The sequence below is a fragment of the Aspergillus fumigatus genome, chromosome 3 (genome assembly GCF_000002655.1).
Source record: "Aspergillus fumigatus Af293 chromosome 3, whole genome shotgun sequence".
Lineage (NCBI taxonomy): Eukaryota > Fungi > Ascomycota > Eurotiomycetes > Eurotiales > Aspergillaceae > Aspergillus > Aspergillus fumigatus.
Genome location: NC_007196.1, coordinates 2,650,250 through 2,669,674, shown reverse-complemented (window position 1 = coordinate 2,669,674; position 19,425 = coordinate 2,650,250). Strand labels below are relative to the sequence as shown.

The window sequence follows — 19,425 nt, the reverse complement described above, 5'->3', positions numbered from 1 at the left end:
TCTCCAAGGATTACGGACCAGGTTTGGCGTCTCAACATGTATGGAGGCAAAGGCTAGTAAAGAAGCGAAGCAAAAGGACTCTTGTCTTAGTCATTATCTCAAAGGCAAAGAACGATTGACCCCTTTTGACTCTACCACGGGCAGTCAGAAGAGGTCACTGATAGGGGCATCTGTACCTTCAGTATGGCGCCTTGGAAAATTATCGTCGTATCACATACAAGATGATGGTGTGTCCTTGTATTACAAAGTCATTCGTCTTCGTTGCAAGCTTTCTGAAGCTTGGTCCCCCAGGCATTGCTGCTTTGTCCATCTTGTTGCTGCCACCGTCTGTCATTGATCCTAGTCTACAATGTGACTCTTCATTCATCGCTTCCCACAGCTGTGTCATGATTTATTAGTATGATTCCAAGTAAGAATGAATGGGGTACAGCGCGGGTTAGATCATCAACATACCACTACCGCCAATTGAGCCAGCCGCAAAGATTTCTGACTATATCAACTGTAATGTAGTTATCTGTCCAGGAGATTCCGCAGCAGATGATGTTGTTGAAATTTCACGTGTCTTGTTCAAGAATAGGGTCTACAATTTCACCTAAAATCCGAAGGTTTGATTAGAACATCCCTCGCTGGGACCAGGGGCCCGTTCGTAGAGGGCCGCAAAAGAAGTATCATGGGTGTTATTGCGATAAATTGAAGATCCCCCCAAAGATGACTACAAGCTTCGAATTCTTTCAGCAGGTCTTCTCGTCTAGTAGATCTTTGTTGTCTAACCATGGATTCTCATGGTCGTTGTATCTGAGCCATTTGACAAGATATTGGACCTTGGTCTTCCGTGATTTCGTCATATGAGTTCGCTTCGCGACGAACTTTCCAATTACGTATCAAATCTGGCCTTCTACTTGGATAGGGCCTGGTTTATCCGGTGTGGGACGTCCAAATCGGTGTTGATCCGGCGGGTAGCGCCCAGGGTGAATGATAGATATCGCGGGGTGGGATGCGCCACGTCTCCGGTAGATCAGGTTCGTAAGCTCAAGGGCTGACACGCTGCAGGATAGTATATGGCCGTACGTACTAGAGGTTCCACCATATGTCTTGATCCGGGTTCTAAGTTCCCGTGGAGGTCTCTCAGATACTTTAACCTTTCTAAGACGAACTAAAAGCACTCCACCCGCTATGAGCTCTGGACCAATCGCAGTGTATACTTGGATTCGCTTGGATGAGCCGTGTGGCGTTTAGAAAAGCCACATAGGGTAAGCAGGGGAAGCGAAGGGTAGGTCAGGAAGGTCTAACTGGACAATTGCTGAAGATATAAGCGCCTTCGTTCTGTGCTGGACAAGTGCCATTGGCGACCAGAGTCGTCAGAACATCAGTGGCATCTGTCTGGAGTCTGCGACCACATCCACACGGATTCAAAGAGATGAAAGGGTGCGTTGCGAAGTAACTGCAGAAGAGTGAATGAATGAAGGCAGAAGGAAGAATTGAAAGGGCAGCAGCATACACTCTGTCAGCATGGTTGTGGGGGTCAGATTGGAAGGCAAATCCTACTTCTATTTGGATGGAAGGAAAGCCACGTAGGTACCGCACACATTGATCACTTACTGAGAACCCAAACTCCATACGGAGGCGCAGTGGAGGGCGAGTGGGGTCGGTACCAGCTAGCTCATCATGACAAGCTATGCAGCTTATGCTAGAGTCTAAAAGAATGCTGGAGATATCGGGGAGCCGGTGAAAACGGAGAAAGTATTCCGTAGGGTGGGTAAAATGGAATACTAAGGTAGTAGTACTGCGTACTTCGTACTCCGAAGAAAGAACGGGATAATCTCCGGTTTGGATTCAACCGAGAGGCATCCAGGTCCCACGGGACACAAATTTCACCCAGTGAGAGGCACGGGACCTCTGGGGACATCATTTCGGGGATTCCCACACTTCTTCCAATGCATGGAAGTATTTTTGAAGCATCGATGTGGTGTGTCTCTGCCCCCCAGCCCCTCAGACCCTCCCCATGTTTCCCCTTATGACATAGAGATTAGTTTGGTAGTTTTCCCACCCAAACAGACACTTCAGGAATATTTCCGTGTGTCAGGTACGACCTTTACACCTTTTGTTCTTTCTCTGATCTTCCCACTTCACCTTCCTATCCTTCTTTCCCCCGAAAACTACCTCCCGACATCTTATCTCTTCCTGGGCTTAGATACCCCGCCATGGCAACCCCGCAGGAACTCGTGCCTCAAACAGAATCCATAGCTGAGGTCTACGCTACGGACGACGCCTCTGCTACTTCTGCTGCCCCTGAGCACCAGTCACGGTTCAATGGATTAGTTGCTCATTTCAACAAATTATACGGCCATCGTCCAGATTTCGTGGCCCGCAGTCCTGGCCGTGTCAACATCATTGGAGAGCATATCGACTACAACCTATATGACGTCCTCCCAACAGCTGTAAGTGTTGACGTAATAATCGCCGTCAAGGTTGTTCCTCCTACTGGCTCAGAACCGTTTGTCAAAATCTCCAATGTTTCGCCCGAGAAGTTCCCCTCTCGTGAATTCACTGTGCCTCGGGATACCGATATCGAGATTGACCCCAAGAAGCACGAGTGGGTCAACTACTTCAAGGCTGGTCTTCTGGGCGCGTTGAAGTTTCTGCGCAAGCAGAAGGCCGACGGCTCGTTTACACCAGCAAGCTTTGAGGTCTTGGTGGATGGTAATGTTCCCCCAGGCGGTGGTATCTCCAGCAGCGCCGCCTTTGTCTGCGCAAGTGCATTGGCCGTCATGAAGGCCAACGGCCACAATGTTTCGAAGCAGGACCTGCTCGACCTGGCTGTTGTTTCGGAGAGAGCCGTTGGTGTCTACTCAGGAGGGTAAGTTGATCACTGCAGCGGCATATGGTATTGTGCGCTGACCAGTTTATGCTGTAGGATGGACCAAGCAGCGTCCATCTTCTCTCGTCGCGGATATCTCCTCTATACCCAGTTCTACCCCAACTTTGCCTTTCAGCATGTCCCAATTCCCAAGGCCGATGAGGACATCACTTTCCTCATGGCCCAGAGCTTCGTCACGTCAAACAAGGCTGAGACGGCACCCCGTCACTACAACCTGCGTGTCGCCGAATGCACTCTCGCCGCTGTGGTCCTCGCCGCGCAGCACGGCATCACCTTGACCAAGGACAACAGCTCGCTGGGATACAGTCTGCGCAACTTCCACGAGGAACTTATGCGCAAGGAGGGCCGCCTCGGGGACCCACTGGAATACCAGATCGACTCCGTGATCCAGTCCACCATGGAACTCCTGACCCAGGAGCAGGGATACACCCGGGAAGAGATCGCCAAGTTGCTCGGCATCACAGTCCCCGAGCTCGAGGCCAAGTTCCTTTCCGCATTTCCAGTCCAGGCAGAGCGCTTCTTACTCCGTCAGCGGGCCCTGCACTGCTTCAAAGAAGCCCGGCGCGTGCTTGACTTCAAGGCCTGCCTGGCCAAGGCCCACACTCTGGATGAGAGGCGCATCCACTACCTGGGCCAGCTGCTGAACGAGTCCCAGGAATCTTGTCGCGCAGACTATGACTGCAGTGCCCCGGAAGTCGATGAGATCTGCGCCATTGCCCGCCGCGCCGGGACCTGGGGAAGTCGCCTTACGGGTGCTGGCTGGGGTGGTTGCACAGTCCACATGCTGCCGCAGTCCAAGGTCGAGGCCGTCACCAAGGCCTTGAAGGAAGAGTATTATCTGAAAAGGCTTCCGGATATCAGTGAGGAGAAGCTGGCACAGGCCATGGTTATCAGCAAGCCTTCCAACGGATCCTTCGTGTATGTGTACCCTTGTCTGGATGATGTCTTCATAGTTCCAACCGAGAATGCCGAGTCACTGACTGCTTTTGCTAGGATTACGGGAGCCGCCATTACCGCTGTCAAGATCTAGGAGATGTATATCACGAGAGAGAAACTAAAGCATTGAGCGATTTTGTACTGTTCGCATTTATCTCTAGGGCGGTTGGATTGTCCTTCCTAAATCACATCCAGGAGTTTATAATACATAAGTGCCTGTAACAACTATTGAAGGTAGGCATGGTTGGATTATGATTCCCAATATTTTATTATTCAGTATAGTCCATTCGATCGGAGAGCGACCGTTCCGTACGTGTTGTATGAGTGGACCTAGTTGTTGCATAAGTACTGTCCTCAATAACGAAGCGTGTGGACTGCAAGCATGGACAATCATGTTTTGGGTCGCTTTTAGGCCGCAAACCCTGCCTGGGGACTGAGAATATAAGGCCCCGCTTGGCCTACCCCATTATATCATCTGACTTCCAAAGTCCGTACCAAACAATGGGCAGGCGTCTTGGTAACTGAGGCTTTACAATCCGTCGCTTGTTGTGAACAAGGGTCGCGGATGAAACGGCTGATCAATCGCTGGGATTAAGTGAGGAAACTCATGATTTCTTCTTGGGCGCTGCTTTGGTAAAGAAATCACTCATCTTCTTCATTCCCGAAGTATCGACCTTCTTCAGGTCTCTCACACCGCGGGATTCACCGGCCTTCTTCTTCTTCTCTTCCTCTTCTTTGCGGCGCTTCTTCTCGGCGCGGGATTCTGCAGCTTCGTCGTCGTCGGCACCGCGCTTGCGGCTGAAATCCCCCAGCGATTGAGATGCCAGTGCTTGCGCTCGCAGCTCTGCGATATGCTGGAGATGATCTTGGAGGGGTTTGAAATCTACCGGTGTTTCAGGTGTAGCAAGTAACTCGTCCAGCCTAGCACAGAGCTCTGGAGAGAGGTATGATTCCTTGATGAAGGAGAGAACGGTGGAGATTCTGAGCAGACGAGCCATATTGTCCCTGGTGGCGGATTCCAGATTCGACTCAGCGGACAGTTCTGTGGTAGGGGTTGAGACACCTGAGGGTGTCGAGACAGAGGCAGTCGTTGTAGATTGGGTTTCCTGTTTGTCCTGGGACTCTCCCTCGCCGCCATCTTCCAATGACGCCGTGGCCCCGATGATGGTCTCCTCTCGTTTGACGGACATCAAGGGTGTAACTAGTGCTTGACGCACAAATCGCTCCTCCAAACTCGCTGGAAGACCCTGGGCCACTAGGCGCTCCGCCTTAGCGATCAGTTCCCTGAGGAGCTTGACCTCGTCGAAGCGGAACATTTTCTCATCTCCTGCTTCAACCGAGTCACATACCGCCTCGACTCGCGATTGCAAGACACTGCGGAAATCTTCATTGTAGAATATGCGACGTAGATGATCTGGCAAATCATCCTGCGAATCAAGGATATCGTCGAGCGGCTGGAAAAGCCTCTTGGTGTGGGTCGACGTGGCTGGGTTCAGCAGAGGTATCATGAAGAACATGACATCAATCGGTGTTGCAACACACAGTTCGGCTACTTTGGAGATATTCCCCTTGACCTGGGAGCGGTCACTGTTTCCAATGGAAGCTTTTGTGTCTTGTTTGGGAGCGAAGAGAATACTCCGTGGAAACTGCGGCGTGGATCCTACGACGGTAAACTCGTACACGCCAAGTTTTGGACAGAAGAAGTAGCGATTGGGCTCTCCAGTTCGCGGATTGGGCAATGTTACAAATCTGGCATCGTCACTTGCAGCTGAAGGGAGAATGAATGTCCTGCTGGGCGTCTGCACTGTAGTCGGCGCTTTGAGATTCTTTTGTTCTGTTTCAGGCTGCTCAGAGGAAGCCGTTGATCGCGTCCGCATTTCGGCGGTATTGCTCAGAGACCAAAGTATGTATATATTTGATGGGACTATCTCACATCGCACGACAATGGACAGTTGGTAAAAACGATCGTGTACAACCTCGCTGCTTGATCGTAGCTCTAAGGGATGCTCTCAACGCGTCGGGACTTCAGGTCAGGTTTAATTTCCATCTGTGGACGCGACACGCGCAGGAACTCCGTCGTCCAATCAGCGCTGTTGCAGCAGCGGAAGATTCAACTTCTCATCTTGTGCCTTGCTGATGACAGGGGATCATACTAATAAAGAAAGGGGTTGTTTTCAATTTTGAAACACGGGTAGTATTGTTATTGTTGCTCAGTCAATTCTTCAGTTTCCCAGTTTACTCACACCTGGGCCCTCAATTATCGATTGACCTCGGTGCATTCCATTCCCCGCATCCCGATCAACAATGGTCAGACAAGGAGTGTAAGAAACAGACAGTGACGCAGTCACTTAGCCTTTGACGATATCATTCGACTGGGAGAAATCGAGAGATAGATGTTGCCATGACCAGCAGTGAGTGTATATCTTGTTTGTTTACGAGGAATTATTCCCTACTTGCAACAGCCAACTAACCCAAACTCACCGCAATTGTTCAGTGGTTGAGACCTCATGGCCGCCGAAATCTCCTAGGGAGGTACTTCTCAGCTCTCCTGAAGGTCGGAGGAAATTTCAAGATATGCGACACCGCCAAGAGAATATGGGGTCGCCTTTAAAATACTCGAGGACTACTCCGAATTTACGAGCTAATCCGAAACTGAACGACGCTATTGATGGCTTGGACGACGAAGACGAAGACGAAGATGAAGACGAAGAGACGTTACGACTCAAGCTTGCTGCCATTGAAGCAAAGCTGAAGTTGAAGCAGCTTCAGAAAAGTCGCGCACGCTCAAACACGTTGGAATCGAACAATACACAGTCCAGACCGACATCCGCAGTTAGCTTCTCGTCGCGGTCACAAGAGCAGGCATCGAGACTTAGGAGCCCTATCCAAACAACACGCAGACACGAGCCAGATGATGTTCAAGTCCCTTTGTCGCCTGTCAGACGAGCGGCTCCTCCAGTTGAACCTGCGTCCCCACGGAGATACCTTCTCGGCATCGACAAGGGTCTGAAAGGTAGCGATGTTAGTCTCAAACGTCCGCCAAACTCCCGCTTGGGGACACGGCCAACGAGTATGCACGGGGCTCTTGAAGCTGCAATGTCTCACTCCGGCGATATCTTTGCATCTCGCGCGCAGATGCTGGCTGCAGAGGAGAGTGGGAAACGGGGCAAGACATTTAGTGAGCGGATTGCTGAAAGCCGAACAGCTGAAAAGTCTCGCAGGGAACGAGAACTCCGACTTCAGATTAACCGAAGCTCTGCGTTCCAGTTCGACAAGACGGAGATGGAGACATTTAGGACAGCAGCGGCTGAGGCGAGAACAAACGCTCCTCCCAGGTCACCGACAAGAAGCCGCCTAATCGAGACTTTCAGCAGAGACGATGTTGTGCGATCGTTTCAGAATCTCAAGCCTTCCATCAAACGAAGCCAAACTGCACCAAGTGTGCGCAAAGATGCAGGCTCCGAGGGACCACGGCCATTTTCCCATAGGCGACCCAATCAATCTGAAACCGGACCGGCATCCTCCCAGTCTCGTGGAGATCCTGTCTCCGACATTGACAACGAAATTCGAGACGAAGTAACAACGAAGACACCAGATTCGTCCAAGTTTGAGCCGTACTCGTCGCTTCACCTGTCGAATCGAATACTACCGCACTCCTTTTTAACTAGAACCCTCTCAGACAAGAAGATTCTTCGCATTCCAGACCTTCTGAGGACAGTGAGAGGGCCAGACTTTGAGCTTCCCGAAGAGATTGACGGAGACTACGTCGTGTTCGGCATAGTTGCCTCAAAGTCGGAGCCAAAGCAAATCAAGGACGCAAAAAATGTATCTGCAAAAGAAGTTGATCCCTTTGATGATGGGCTGAACAACAGCAACAGGTATATGGCCATCACACTCACAGATCTCAAGTGGACAATTGACTTGTTCCTGTTCGACACTGCCTTTCCTCGATATTACAGGTTATCAGAAGGCATCCTCATTGCCATTCTGAATCCTACCATCATGCCACCTCCCAAAAATAAGATAGACACCAATAGGTTCAGCCTTTCCATTTCCTCATCAGATGATAAGATTCTCGAGGTCGGATATGCCCAAGACATAGGCTTCTGCAAAGCTGTCAGGAAGGACGGCAAGACATGCCAATCATGGGTGGATGGCCGAAAGACCGAATTCTGCGATTTTCACCTCGATATCCAGGTCCGTCGAGCACAGTCACAACGGATGGGGGTCAACAGTGGCACAGGCATGTTTGGTCCTGGGGGCCGTTCAGGCCCACGGACTGGAGCTTTCGTGGGTGGGAAGAGGCCAGGAACCCCGAACAGTCTCAAGTCAAATGGTCCCCAATACGATTTGGGATCTCAGTCCTTGTACTACATTGCACCAGCTCCTAAATCTCAAGGCGGCGGCGCTCAACGTTCCCTCCAAAGAGCACCCGGCCAATCTGCTGCCAGTCTCATCGACGCCGACGACGAAGATCCGTTCATCGCAGCAGGCATGATAGGCCGTGGGGCGGAAAGCAAGGAAGAACGCTTCCGGAGACGTCTTGTGCAGCAGCAGCGCGAACGAGACATCACTCAGAAGCTAGTCACCTCTCGAGCGGGCAACGTGGGCGCCGAGTACCTCCGCGCAAGAGCAAACAAGCCCGCAACATCCTCTCAGCCAGAAAGCGCCGCCTCGTCTTCACAAGAGAAATCCAGCTTCGAGGCCTCCACCCCGGTTTCTGCGACCAGCCTCGGCCTAACGGGCTTCAGGAGAGCGGACACCGTCAAGCTCAGTCCACTGAAGCGCGCCTACGACGGCGACAAACAGCACAATGGCAGCGTCAAGAAGACGCGATTCATAACGTCCAACGGTATCAAGGAAGCTGGACGGGACAGCCTGGGCGGCAGCTCTAATGCCATGAAAAACCTTAATGATGATGACGATGACGATGAACTAGACATCATCCGATAAATGAAAACACATGCATACTGTGCACCTCATTCTTTCCTCGCCCATCTACAAACTAGATACCCACTCCATGCCTCATTTCTCTTATCTGGACGGGAAAAAAAAACACGGCCTTCCTTGTAACAACGCGGCGTTGAGGATACCTCCCTTTGATTCATACTTCGAAACGCCCGCGAGAGTCTGCCTTGCTTAAGAAACCAATCACTTTATGTCGTTGGTCGTGTCAGCCATTCCTTTTTGGTAATTTTTTTGCTTGTCCTTGTTATGCCGATAAACTATTACGATGGTACTTGTAGCAGGACTATGTCGTATTTTCAATGTTTTATTTGACTTCTCCAGCAATGGTTGTTGGCCTTGGACTATTGAGAGGTCCGCAATTCAGCCTGTGCCCCGTAGTCATATGACATCGGTCGACGGTAGCAGTACGAAGTATTGCATATTTACTCGGATTGGCAAATATGCCTAATACTCCCAGCCGAAGACAAGTTTACCTCTTCAGGATAAGTGAATCTGATTTCGTGTTCATTGGGATATCTAATTCTGACTAGTTCAGCGCAAAGTGGAATCGGCACGCCCGAAAAAGGTCAAGAAAACATAACTCCATGCCACCAATCCTCCAGCGAAATTCCAGCCAAATAACGTACCCATGCTCCCATTCTGTTCAAGCTCATTAGGCAAAGAAAGGCTGATCTTTCGAAGAGATAATCATCAAGCGGAGACCAGCCTAAACTCATACCCGAAGAATCAAAGTGAAAAACAAAGGCGTAGAGAAAATACAATCATTCACGATCCAGACCATGCGAACAAGCTCACAAGGTGGGGGTGGCTCTGTTCCCTCTCGTCTTCTTCATTGCAGGACCACCAGGACTAGCAGCTGCGTCCGCGTCCCTTTTCTTCGCCTTGGATACAGCATTCGCTGTAGTCTGCTTCTTGCGCAGCCAACCAGCAAATGGACTGACGCGCTTTGTAGTCGTTTCAGGCACATTTGGTGTTTCGATGTGCTCCGCGCCCTCTCGTTTGCCTCGAGGTCGCAAGGAACGCACAGTAGCACCTGGAGACGACGATGTCGCAACTATAGACTTCAGTGGGGGAGTCACCGGTCGCTGTGGCATTTCGACATCAGTGCCCTGATCGGCGTCATCCACAAGCTCTTCGTGGAGCACGTGCTCGTCAATGTCGGTGGCCGCTTCTTCGTCAGCGTCGCTCATATTGTGCTCTGAATGACCACGATCATTGGCGCTCGGGAAAAGTACACGAGGCTTAATGGATGACCGGGTCAAGGGGCGAACAGCGGTGTTGATGGACGAATCGATCAAGTCAGGACGCGCTGCGAGCAGACCCAAATCGTTTTCGTCGTCTCCGTCACTTTCGACGTCTTCTGTAAACTTTCGAAACATCTTCTTGCCTCGACTATTTAAGGAAGTTAGAAAATAGGGCCAAACAAGAAAAGCGGAACCTGGGTAATACTCACAATACGTAGACCATTCCATCCTTTCTTTTGACCGCTTCATCAACTTCCTGATCGCGCTTCATCTCCTCCCTTCTGCTCCTTCTAGAAGCACGCGCAGACACGTGGCTGGTAGATTCCTGATTGTTGTGCTTTTTGTAAAAAGGGTTTCCCTCGCTTTCGTCGATTTCTGGGATTCGATCACGAGAGTCGGTGTAGATCTCAATCTGGGAAGATCCCCGTGTGGCATTGTCGATGAAACTGTCTAAAGAATAGGCAGTGTCCTTCTTGGTTTTCTTGCTTCGCGAAGATGCCGAGCTCTGAGCTGCTGGAAACAGGGTGCGAGCAGTGTCTCCGACGGCACCAACTGCCTTCTTTCGTGGAGTTTTAGCAGGCGTGGGTAGCATGCCGTCAGTCATGGTGGGCCGGTATTTCTGGAGAGGGCGCTGTTGAGTATGCGAGAGTTCTGCGGTGGTGAAAGGGTCTGAGCTGTCTGACACATCGTGGTCTTCCAGTGAATGTGTTACAGCAAACGATCTGGTCTGGCCCGAATGCTTCTTGCCGGGAGATCCGAAAACCGACCCTGGAGGCGACAATGCCTCAAACTCATCGCTGCTCTGCTTCTTCGTGCTTCTGAGACCGGGTTTGGTGTAAGCGGTCGCGAAACTGGGTGGAGGAGTAGTGCGTGACTCTCGTGAAGCCCGCTGGCCGGCTAACCTGGTGGAATATCTAGTAGAATACGGTTCATATTGGTCATAGCCGGCTCCATGTCGAGGAGTAGGAGGAATTCGCAAAGTAGAAGGCGGAGGGGGTGTTGTCGCCATTGTGTATTGTGTTGTGTGAGACACGTCAAATGACGGAACTTGTTCCTGCAGGAAAGATGTAGAGATACACCAAACGTTCCAACAAGATCCTATGACAATTAATCTGGATCAATGACTATCTGTTTCGCTGGAACTGAACGCGTCCTTGGTGGTATATGATCGAATGATGGCTCGATGTCCTGCTCAAAGGAGACAAAGGGAGGAAAAACGCGCGACTCGCAACACGCACAACCCGACCGAAGGAGCGTCTAATCAATAAGAATTTCTGACCGACGACGCGCAATAAGGAGCGAAGGTTGACTGTAACTTAGATCAATCTATCTAAAGGATGATAATTCTCAAAGATGAGATAAAGAGAACATGTAGAAGTGAGGATTGCAACCCAAGGGTGGATAGATAGATGGTGAAGGGGGAAGGCCGGTCGATTGCTTGACGTCGAAAGGAACCAGCCACCGCTAATTATTAGGTAGCACCACCAAAGGGAAGAAAAAGAGGCTGAACCAATTGAATGCCCCACCACGCCTAAAACAATTAGGTATCTACTAGAGAATTAACGGTGATGTACCTAGACGAGATAGACCTTGATCCAGGGGCCGAACACAATAAACATAAATCGCCCGAGGGATTATCGGTGTGTGTTTATGCACCCCTCAATATACCTGCAATCCGCTACTAAACCAATTCACCACAAACATCAACAGTTGTTTATCCAACACACTCAACCCCACTCTTCACGCGTTTGCATAACATCGGCTTCCTACAACCCATGGCAGTACACAGTACGGCGGAGGAGATGGACAGGCTGCAGTTTTCAGATGATGACTCCGATGACCTTTGGAATTCACCATCAAAAAGACGAAGCAACAAGCCAACTCACCATACAGTCCCAGAGGAGCGCAGCACTACACCCGAGACCAGGCCCTCTCATGATGAGGGCACGCTTTTTGATCGCCAGGAAGCGCGTGAAGCCGCATTGCAACATGAGTTACAGACGGTCCGGAATATCAATCAGGTGATCGAAGGATTACTGAGTAGTTTAGATCGCGCCAAAGGGAATATGGATGTATGTCAACGCACGTCTTTCTGCCAGCGAAGGGAAGTCCTTGCTAATATACGCCCACACAGACTGTTGCGCGCACGGTTGACTCGGCTTCGACTCTACTGAACACGTGGACCCGAATTCTCTCTCAAACCGAGCATAACCAGCGACTGATACTCAATACCAACTGGCAAGGTGCACTCCAGGATATTGCGGATATGGAAAACGAGGAGCTTCTGCGCCAACAGGCCGCAGAAAGACGCGAACGAGAGCTGCAGCAGCAGAGAGAGGCAGCAGCACGAAAGGCTGAGGAGGAGGAGAAGAAGAGAGCTATGGCAGGTAGCTCTAGAGGGACGCGTGGGACAACTACTCGAGGTAGAATTGTCCGAACCACTGGCCTGGGAAGAACCCCGAGCGTGTCCCACTCCGGAACCAGCTCAAGCACATCGAGGATTGCAGCGAACCGAGGGGGTACTTCTACAACGACATCTACGCGCAGGCCAGTCAGTGGTATTGCAAGAGGATCTGGTATAGCCCGAGGTCGCGGCAGAGCGTAGAGTAGATATCTGATGATCCGCCTGTACTATACTTTTCCGAAGCAAGTAAAAACGCAATGACAGAACATGATACCCAGGCTAAATGGACATATTTATATGCCTATTGATCAATTGCAATCACTGCTGCGAGATCATCTGGAGGACGAGTAATGTAGTACAATGCATTTCTGCCTGAGGCACCAAGACCACAAAAGCTAGCGATAAGTAAACAGCTGCATCCACCAGTCCGATAAGAAGCTCAGCTGCTCCCTATCCTGGCTGCACTCCATCTACAGACATAATGAACTTCGCACCCTATCAAGACGAGTCTCCCGAGGTCGAGCGAGCTCTTTCACCACCCCTGGGCGACGCGAATCGTTTCAAATCACCCATTCTTGGGTCCCCGCGCGGGTCTCCCCCGATCCCCAGTGCGCAATCTGGCAGTCTCCCATCCCCGACTCATTTCGCAGGCGCAAATCCAATCCATGGCGGCGGACAGGCAAATCAAGGGTATGGACGCGATGTCGAAGGTGGGAGATGGAATCTAGGAGCTTTTGAAACAAGTCTCCCAATTCGCATGGATGTTGAAGCTATGCTGGCATATCTTCTTCTCCCCCCCGCGGGTGGGGTATTCCTGTTGCTGTTAGAGCATAAGAGCGACTATGTTCGGTATATATGCGGTCAGAAGTCGATCAGATCTGTGCATACAGCTGACATATGGCAGGTTTCATGCTTGGCAATCGAGCATGCTCTTCACAGTCATGTTTGTAAGTGCATCCGGACGTTGGTATGATCATAGCACTCATCCCGGAGCAGATTGTCCATCTTATTTTCTCCTGGTCGAGCTTCCTTTCCTGGCTTCTATTTATTTGCGACCTCGGCTTGATCGGATTTCTGAGCATGCGCGCCTATCGGGATGGTGAGTCCTCTCTGTGGATCATGACCGTTGACTTTTGTGCTGACAGGAGCTTAGTCGACACGCTTGACCACTTTGAGGTACCTATATTCGGACGTCTCGCAAACTCCTTTGTGGATAATGAGTAGAGTCGATCCTACTTCAGTGGCCATGCAAATCCTGTTGTAATACTCTTCTGCGTTCTCTCTCTCTCACAATGGCGATGGCGCGGAATCCGACTTGCATGGCTGAAAGTGAGGATTAATGTACAGCATTTGTGTTGTCTCCTGTTGGTTGTCACCTGTTTTTACTCCATGTTGCGATACTTCTGTTCTGCCCCGATGACCATTTTTCAGCGTGCATATGCCATGATTCTTCTGTTATTATGGGTGTACTATGCATTGTTCAGTCTGTAACACTAACAGGGGATATTTCTTGATATTGATAGACATCTGAAGTCCATTCACTGCATCTTTGTCTTTTTTTGAGAGCAGACTTCAGGATTACTAGTCTAACCTGCACTGACATGAGAGCATCTCGGCGCTGGTTCAGGCTACAACATGCCTCAATCAATCTTCACCGTACCATTTCATCTTCCTCAACCTGTTTCTTCCCTGCCTGCTTGCACTGCTTAATGTCCATCAAAGGTCCTCAGCATTTAGGCGCCATTACGCTTTACACTTATGCTCAAGCCAAAAGACGTCACCTCTCCATACGAGATTCATCCAATATCTCCTCGAAACCAGTCAGTCTGAATCAGCTACACCTATTTCATCCACAGTAAAACAACCTATCCCTAACCAGAGAACCCATCCTACCAGCCTCAGCGGCTTTAGCATGTGCCAAGTCCAGCGCGTCACAAATACCTGCGGCCACCGAAACGACCATGTCCTCATGTCCTGCCGGACAGCGAAATCCTTCCTAGAGTCTTCGCCGGAGTGTCCCAACTACAGCCACAGACGCAGCCTCCTCGCCGTCCCTATCAAGAGACGCCTTCTAGACGCCGCTAACGCAGGATCGATTACTATTCACGGTGGTTTCCATGCTTGCACTGAGCCGTATTGTAGGATGGCTATAGTTCGGGAGTTGAGGTCGGCGGAGGGGTTTGTGTGTATGGTTCCTGGGTGTGGGAGGGTTGGCTAGGTGGGAGGGTTGGGGTTTTGGCAGGGATTCTGTCTATTGCATGGGCGGCTTTTTCTTCTTTTCCAGCACTGCAAACGGGCGTTACCAGGTGGGATAAAGTAGGTGGAGAAATCATATCCATCTCGAGCCTGAGTGGGCTCCGCACAGCTTCTGTACAGTTGACTCACTCCATTGCGCAACATGTGGGAAAAGATGCTGGTTTTATCTTCATGGGCACAGATGGCGTTAAGAGGACGGCTTTACTACCTACTAACAGAATGGATGAAAACAATCCATTGCTGCCTGGCTCGGTATACTCTGGCTCGGAAACATTGATATTATTGGACTCGTACTAGGGCAAAGCATATGCTTACCGGGGCATAGGCGCAACTTCTGGAATGACGATCTCATACAGCAAACAGACATAGTAAAGCGGAAGGGGGAAATAATGGCTGGGTTATGAAAAACAACATGATGACAAAAGTAAAACCGACAAAAGATCGAGGCCAAGAAAAAACCATCATAAATGTCACATTCACCACTCAGGAAATAGAATCGAAAGGTTGTTCGTAGAGAGAACGAGGCGGGAAATCACAGGACAGAGAAGAATCATCGAGCACAACCGATTGGTATCTTCATCATTAAGAAAAACATAATAAGTATAAAGGATTAAAGATCGTGGCTGCTCGTGAGACGAATCGTTTAGATGATTTGAAGGTAGTTACTGGGCACCAAACCAGTACGGCTTCGAGTAGTGGTAATCTCGGCTTCCCACCAGCCATCGTCCTGAAGCCGAATGACAGACAGGACGTCACCTTTGGAAAATCCGAGCTCTTCCGGTATAGCGGCGGTATAGCTGTACAAAGCGCGTGCTACGAAGAGAATGAAAGTTAGCTCCTTGTCGACTAGAGACAGGCTCGAGTGCTGCGGCACTCCACTACTTACCAAAATGTAGAATTGGACGTCCGTCCCGGCTAAACTGCCTGCTAGGGTCAGCTACAGCCACAGTCCTGCTCCTGGATCTGCCCCCCTGGCTACCACCATCGCCGTAATATGACATAGGCCGACCAGAGTCCCTGCCCCGAGCGCTGTAGCTGTCATAACTGGTGCCATACATATCCCCACTACCACCGCTTGACAGTTGCAACTCCATACCACCGGCGCTGGAAGGCCTGGTCTGCTGTCTAAATTGGGGTTGAGGAGAAACGGCACGTGCCGCCGCCGGGTTTGGAGAGCTGCGCCTAGGAAATTCACGCGGCGATGGTGCTGCATCGACAGGCCGCTGAGGCGGTGTAGAAACCGAGGGCGATTGGCTATAGCGGCTTCTGACACTGTTTGCCTGATACGTGCTCGGGCTTGGACTTGCGCCCCTACTGTAATGGCCCGTCCGGGTCTCCACACGAGCAGGCGAAACCTGGGGGCTGATCGGCTGTGGACTGATCACTTGGGGACTTGGAACTTGTGGGCTGGCGCTGCGTCTCGGAACAGGTGACTTGGCTCGAGGTGTCTCCTGTTTCGGTCGAGGAATTTCCTGTTTGGCTCGAGGAACTTCTGCGCTATTTCTGCTTGCCAAACTCGGGGTATTACCACTTCCCCTGAGCATACTCTTGGTCTGACCTGTGTATTTCTGAGTCGTTTTCTGCATCTGCGCCGAAGTAAAGGCAGGTTGTGGTGCATCAAGTCTCTTGACCGACGGATCATTGTAGGCAGGAGGGGGAGTCGCTACAGGTGCGTCGCTGTAGTTGGAAGGTGGAGCGGACGGCACAGGTGTGGCAATGCCATGATACCTGTCGGCAGACACTCTGGTCATGGACTGCTTTCCACCACCTTTCAAATCTGCTAAAGCACGGGCGATAGGATCAAGCTCCTCCTCTCCAGCCTTGGCCGTTTGAGCAGCCTTCTTGGCCGTAGCCTTGTCTGGGGAAGCGACATCAAAAACATTGTTACCGACATTAAGTTGAAAATTTGCCCTGGGGTCTGCCGGCTCAGGACTCTCAACCTGCCGCTCGTTGTCAAGGACAGGCGCTGGCGGTTGCGGAGGCTGAGGCTGAGGTGCCTTTACTGGAGTGGCCTGTTTTGTGGGAGACTCCCATGTGCTTCGGGTAGGGGTGTGCGAGGGGCCAGAATTACGGTCCTTATCATGGCGACTCTTGCGACGGAAGGGGCTGTTGCTAAAAAAAGCACTTCTTCTCTTCTGGATCTGCTTGTCCCCACCAAGACCTGGGAGCGCAACCCCGTTGGTTGGCTTCGTTGGAGATTGCCTGGCGCTGGGAGGCTCCTGGCTCGACACTGATGTTGGGTTAGAGATCTCACTTTGCGACTCACGGCTCGAAGGCCGATAAGCACTGTTGCTTCCCGAGCTACGCTCTGAAGGGGGTCCTGTTCTGCAAAACATGGTCATTCCGTCTGTCGGATATGCATTGTGCGGCACCGGCGCAATCTCTCCGTGTTGGTTAGGGTCATAGTTTGGTGGGAGATGGCCTCCCCGACGAAGGTCCAGAGGGGCCGGCGGTTGCGTTGGTTTTTGCGGAGTGACCGTAGCTTCCCTGCTGGCAGGGGTTGTAGGGCTATTGTTATCCGGCCTGGCCGCCGATTCACCTCGCGGCTCATGATGTGATTCGTAAGTTGACGGTTGCGGAGAGGAACTGCGAAATGCTGGATTGATGGTACGCTGAAATTGGGCCACAGAAAATCCATCTTCTTCAGAAAGCTCTGAACTTGTGTCGTTTACATCGCCCCGGGCGAAGTTGATGAACTTGGGCGGATCCGGTATGTCTTGTCCAGTTCCTCTTTCCTTGATGAAAGAGACAATGTCTTTCTCAACTTCACAATTTTCCAACGCGAGACGAATCTTCTCACAAGACTGGTCACAATGTCAGCTCCGATCATCTTGATAGGGAAGTTTGTATCATACAGCGTCGTCACTAACGCACACAGTCGACGCAATGTTTGCGTACGCCCAAAGACTGCTCTTGGTGAAGTCGATCCGTTCCTCTTCGAGATCCTGAAATTTCTGATAGTCGATTAGCATCATCTCCCCATAATCATGTTCAGTGCAGGACGTGCATCACAAGCTGCCTTCCACTCCTTATTCCAACGACCGGTCGTCTCTTCGAGGATCTTGACAGCTGCCTCGTACTCGCTGCTGCTGGTTGCAAGCTGGATTTGTGTCTTTTCAAGCTTGGCCTTGTTTTTCCGCTCCTCCTGCCCCATTACCATATGTCCTTGTGCGAGGTAACCCTTGATCCTCAAACAATCCTGCTCATATCTGTCTCGCGTCTAGTGCCATGTCAATGAATGTTCATTTACAATGCCATCAAAAGTCCGAACGTTGCCGCACCTTGTTCACTGTTTGGGTCTGTTGTATCTTGGTCTTGAGAAGGCGCTCAATTCCTGTCTGTATGATCTTCCTTCTCTCCTTCGATCCGCCTGCAAAAGCAATCAATGGCTCCTCAAGTTCTCGCTTCATTTGTGTTGCAATTGCGGCGTGGGACTTGGCTATCGATTCCGTCTCACCACGGACAACATCAAACGACGACCGCAGAGAGCCTGTTTCGTGCGTTCCTAGCGGCTTGCGGCAAAGGGCCATAAGCTTCCGTGAATATTCATCTTCGATCGCAGCGCGGACTGTACGGTTCGTTAGAAGTCTGACTGATAAGGTAGCATCTGCGCTAGATCTCTAACGTACTGTTATAGAATGTCTTGAGCTCATCACAAGTCACTTTCGCGCCATGCATGCGATCTAGCATAGGCCCAACCCCAGCATCGTCTTTGCCCCAGAAATTATTGGCAACTAGGTCACAGAATAGTTAGCCGCCGATAGCATCAATGACGAAGCTACAAGGCGGGATCATACAGGATAGGGACACCGATGGAGGCTCCGCAACTGTTCCTGGCATTTTTGCAGACACTAGTCCGTCGAGTGTAACAATTCACTTCTAGGTCTCTTTCATTCAAGCTTCAAGAAGGGGCGGGACCGGAGAATATAGTGGTGAAGACGGATATTGCAATGCACGAGATAAGATATCAGACACCACGACGAGATAAAGCACCACAACAGTAACCGATACGAAAAGACAAAACCCAAATACTGATAATGATAAAAGAACAAGGCAGAAAAGGCCTTGTGAAGGATTGGAAGAACTGCTCAGTGAGCTGATCTTGTCGAGTTGATCATGTTCATAGCATCCAGATGGACAAGTGCTGGAAGGTTGCTATGTTTACTACTCCACGTCTCTCGGGGCAACCGGCGGCTCCTGCAGCCCAACCATGATGACTTGAGTCGGGATTCTGTAGTCTCTTAAACTTCCAGACGTGTAACAAGGGGCCTATTAGCCGCCTCAAAGAGTTTGATTGGTGTCTTTTGCAACCTTACTTTATCGGGTAGCATCTAAGAGGTTGGGGTAGCGTGCATATTGGTATCTCGTTCTCATCTACATTATCCCTGCATTTGAGTCTCCTTGGCCATTCTTCCAATGAGACTGGCCTTATAAGAAGCCAACCGATGGGCTTGCCGTCCTTCTTGTTGATCGTAAAGGTGAATGGATGATTGGACTTATGTTCATGATTGCTTCCATGGAGGTGAATGACTCAGGTGCTCATTAAGAGATCAACTTAATGTCACATGTTATCCGCACATTTCTAAACCTCCTTGACTCTCTTCTTTTGCTCGTAGGACAGTGGTTCAACTTAATTAGAGAGATCCCAATTCATCTGCACGTGAAGCAATATTGCACTGCTATCAACCTACTTGATAACACTTCACGCAGAGCACTCTACTGCTGAAGGAACCTTATGG

General features: G+C 50.6%; 7 protein-coding genes across 7 annotated transcripts; 4 read left to right on the top strand and 3 right to left on the bottom strand.

The window, feature by feature from the left end:
* Positions 1 to 1,755: 1,755 nt before the first annotated feature.
* Positions 1,756 to 3,908, top strand: AFUA_3G10300 (uncharacterized protein; the record flags this gene model as incomplete). Its single annotated transcript, XM_077804404.1, has 4 exons — positions 1,756 to 1,966; positions 2,031 to 2,857; positions 2,915 to 3,796; positions 3,872 to 3,908. Exons 2-4 carry the CDS (start codon positions 2,202 to 2,204, stop codon positions 3,906 to 3,908), a joined length of 1,575 nt encoding a protein of 524 aa, XP_077660557.1. The 5' UTR covers positions 1,756 to 1,966; positions 2,031 to 2,201.
* Positions 3,909 to 4,419: 511 nt separating this feature from the next.
* Positions 4,420 to 5,691, bottom strand: AFUA_3G10290 (uncharacterized protein; the record flags this gene model as incomplete). The annotated part of the gene is made up of 1 exon (XM_749497.1): positions 4,420 to 5,691. One exon carries the CDS (start codon positions 5,689 to 5,691, stop codon positions 4,420 to 4,422), a length of 1,272 nt encoding a protein of 423 aa, XP_754590.1.
* Positions 5,692 to 5,850: 159 nt separating this feature from the next.
* On the top strand, positions 5,851 to 9,105 carry AFUA_3G10280 (Mcm10/DnaG-type zinc finger protein). Its single transcript, XM_749498.2, has 2 exons — positions 5,851 to 6,225; positions 6,309 to 9,105. The coding sequence occupies exons 1-2, from the start codon at positions 6,216 to 6,218 to the stop codon at positions 8,765 to 8,767; spliced, it is 2,469 nt and encodes an 822-aa protein (XP_754591.2). The 5' UTR covers positions 5,851 to 6,215; the 3' UTR covers positions 8,768 to 9,105.
* Positions 9,106 to 9,179: 74 nt separating this feature from the next.
* On the bottom strand, positions 9,180 to 11,460 carry AFUA_3G10270 (uncharacterized protein). Its single transcript, XM_749499.2, has 2 exons — positions 10,236 to 11,460; positions 9,180 to 10,174 (listed from the first exon to the last, which is right to left on the bottom strand). The coding sequence occupies exons 1-2, from the start codon at positions 11,033 to 11,035 to the stop codon at positions 9,574 to 9,576; spliced, it is 1,401 nt and encodes a 466-aa protein (XP_754592.1). The 5' UTR covers positions 11,036 to 11,460; the 3' UTR covers positions 9,180 to 9,573.
* An 86-nt stretch (positions 11,461 to 11,546) lies between these two features.
* On the top strand, positions 11,547 to 12,710 carry AFUA_3G10260 (DASH complex subunit DUO1). Its single transcript, XM_001481572.2, has 2 exons — positions 11,547 to 12,098; positions 12,161 to 12,710. The coding sequence occupies exons 1-2, from the start codon at positions 11,802 to 11,804 to the stop codon at positions 12,629 to 12,631; spliced, it is 768 nt and encodes a 255-aa protein (XP_001481622.1). The 5' UTR covers positions 11,547 to 11,801; the 3' UTR covers positions 12,632 to 12,710.
* Positions 12,711 to 12,847: 137 nt separating this feature from the next.
* On the top strand, positions 12,848 to 14,330 carry AFUA_3G10255 (DUF4870 domain-containing protein). The gene is made up of 4 exons (XM_001481571.2): positions 12,848 to 13,279; positions 13,335 to 13,377; positions 13,427 to 13,529; positions 13,584 to 14,330. Exons 1-4 carry the CDS (start codon positions 12,912 to 12,914, stop codon positions 13,652 to 13,654), a joined length of 585 nt encoding a protein of 194 aa, XP_001481621.1. The 5' UTR covers positions 12,848 to 12,911; the 3' UTR covers positions 13,655 to 14,330.
* A 617-nt stretch (positions 14,331 to 14,947) lies between these two features.
* On the bottom strand, positions 14,948 to 18,899 carry AFUA_3G10250 (formin-binding protein HOF1). Its single transcript, XM_749501.3, has 7 exons — positions 18,484 to 18,899; positions 18,316 to 18,420; positions 17,968 to 18,254; positions 17,694 to 17,906; positions 17,542 to 17,640; positions 15,573 to 17,490; positions 14,948 to 15,499 (listed from the first exon to the last, which is right to left on the bottom strand). The coding sequence occupies exons 1-7, from the start codon at positions 18,524 to 18,526 to the stop codon at positions 15,330 to 15,332; spliced, it is 2,835 nt and encodes a 944-aa protein (XP_754594.2). The 5' UTR covers positions 18,527 to 18,899; the 3' UTR covers positions 14,948 to 15,329.
* Positions 18,900 to 19,425: the final 526 nt, after the last annotated feature.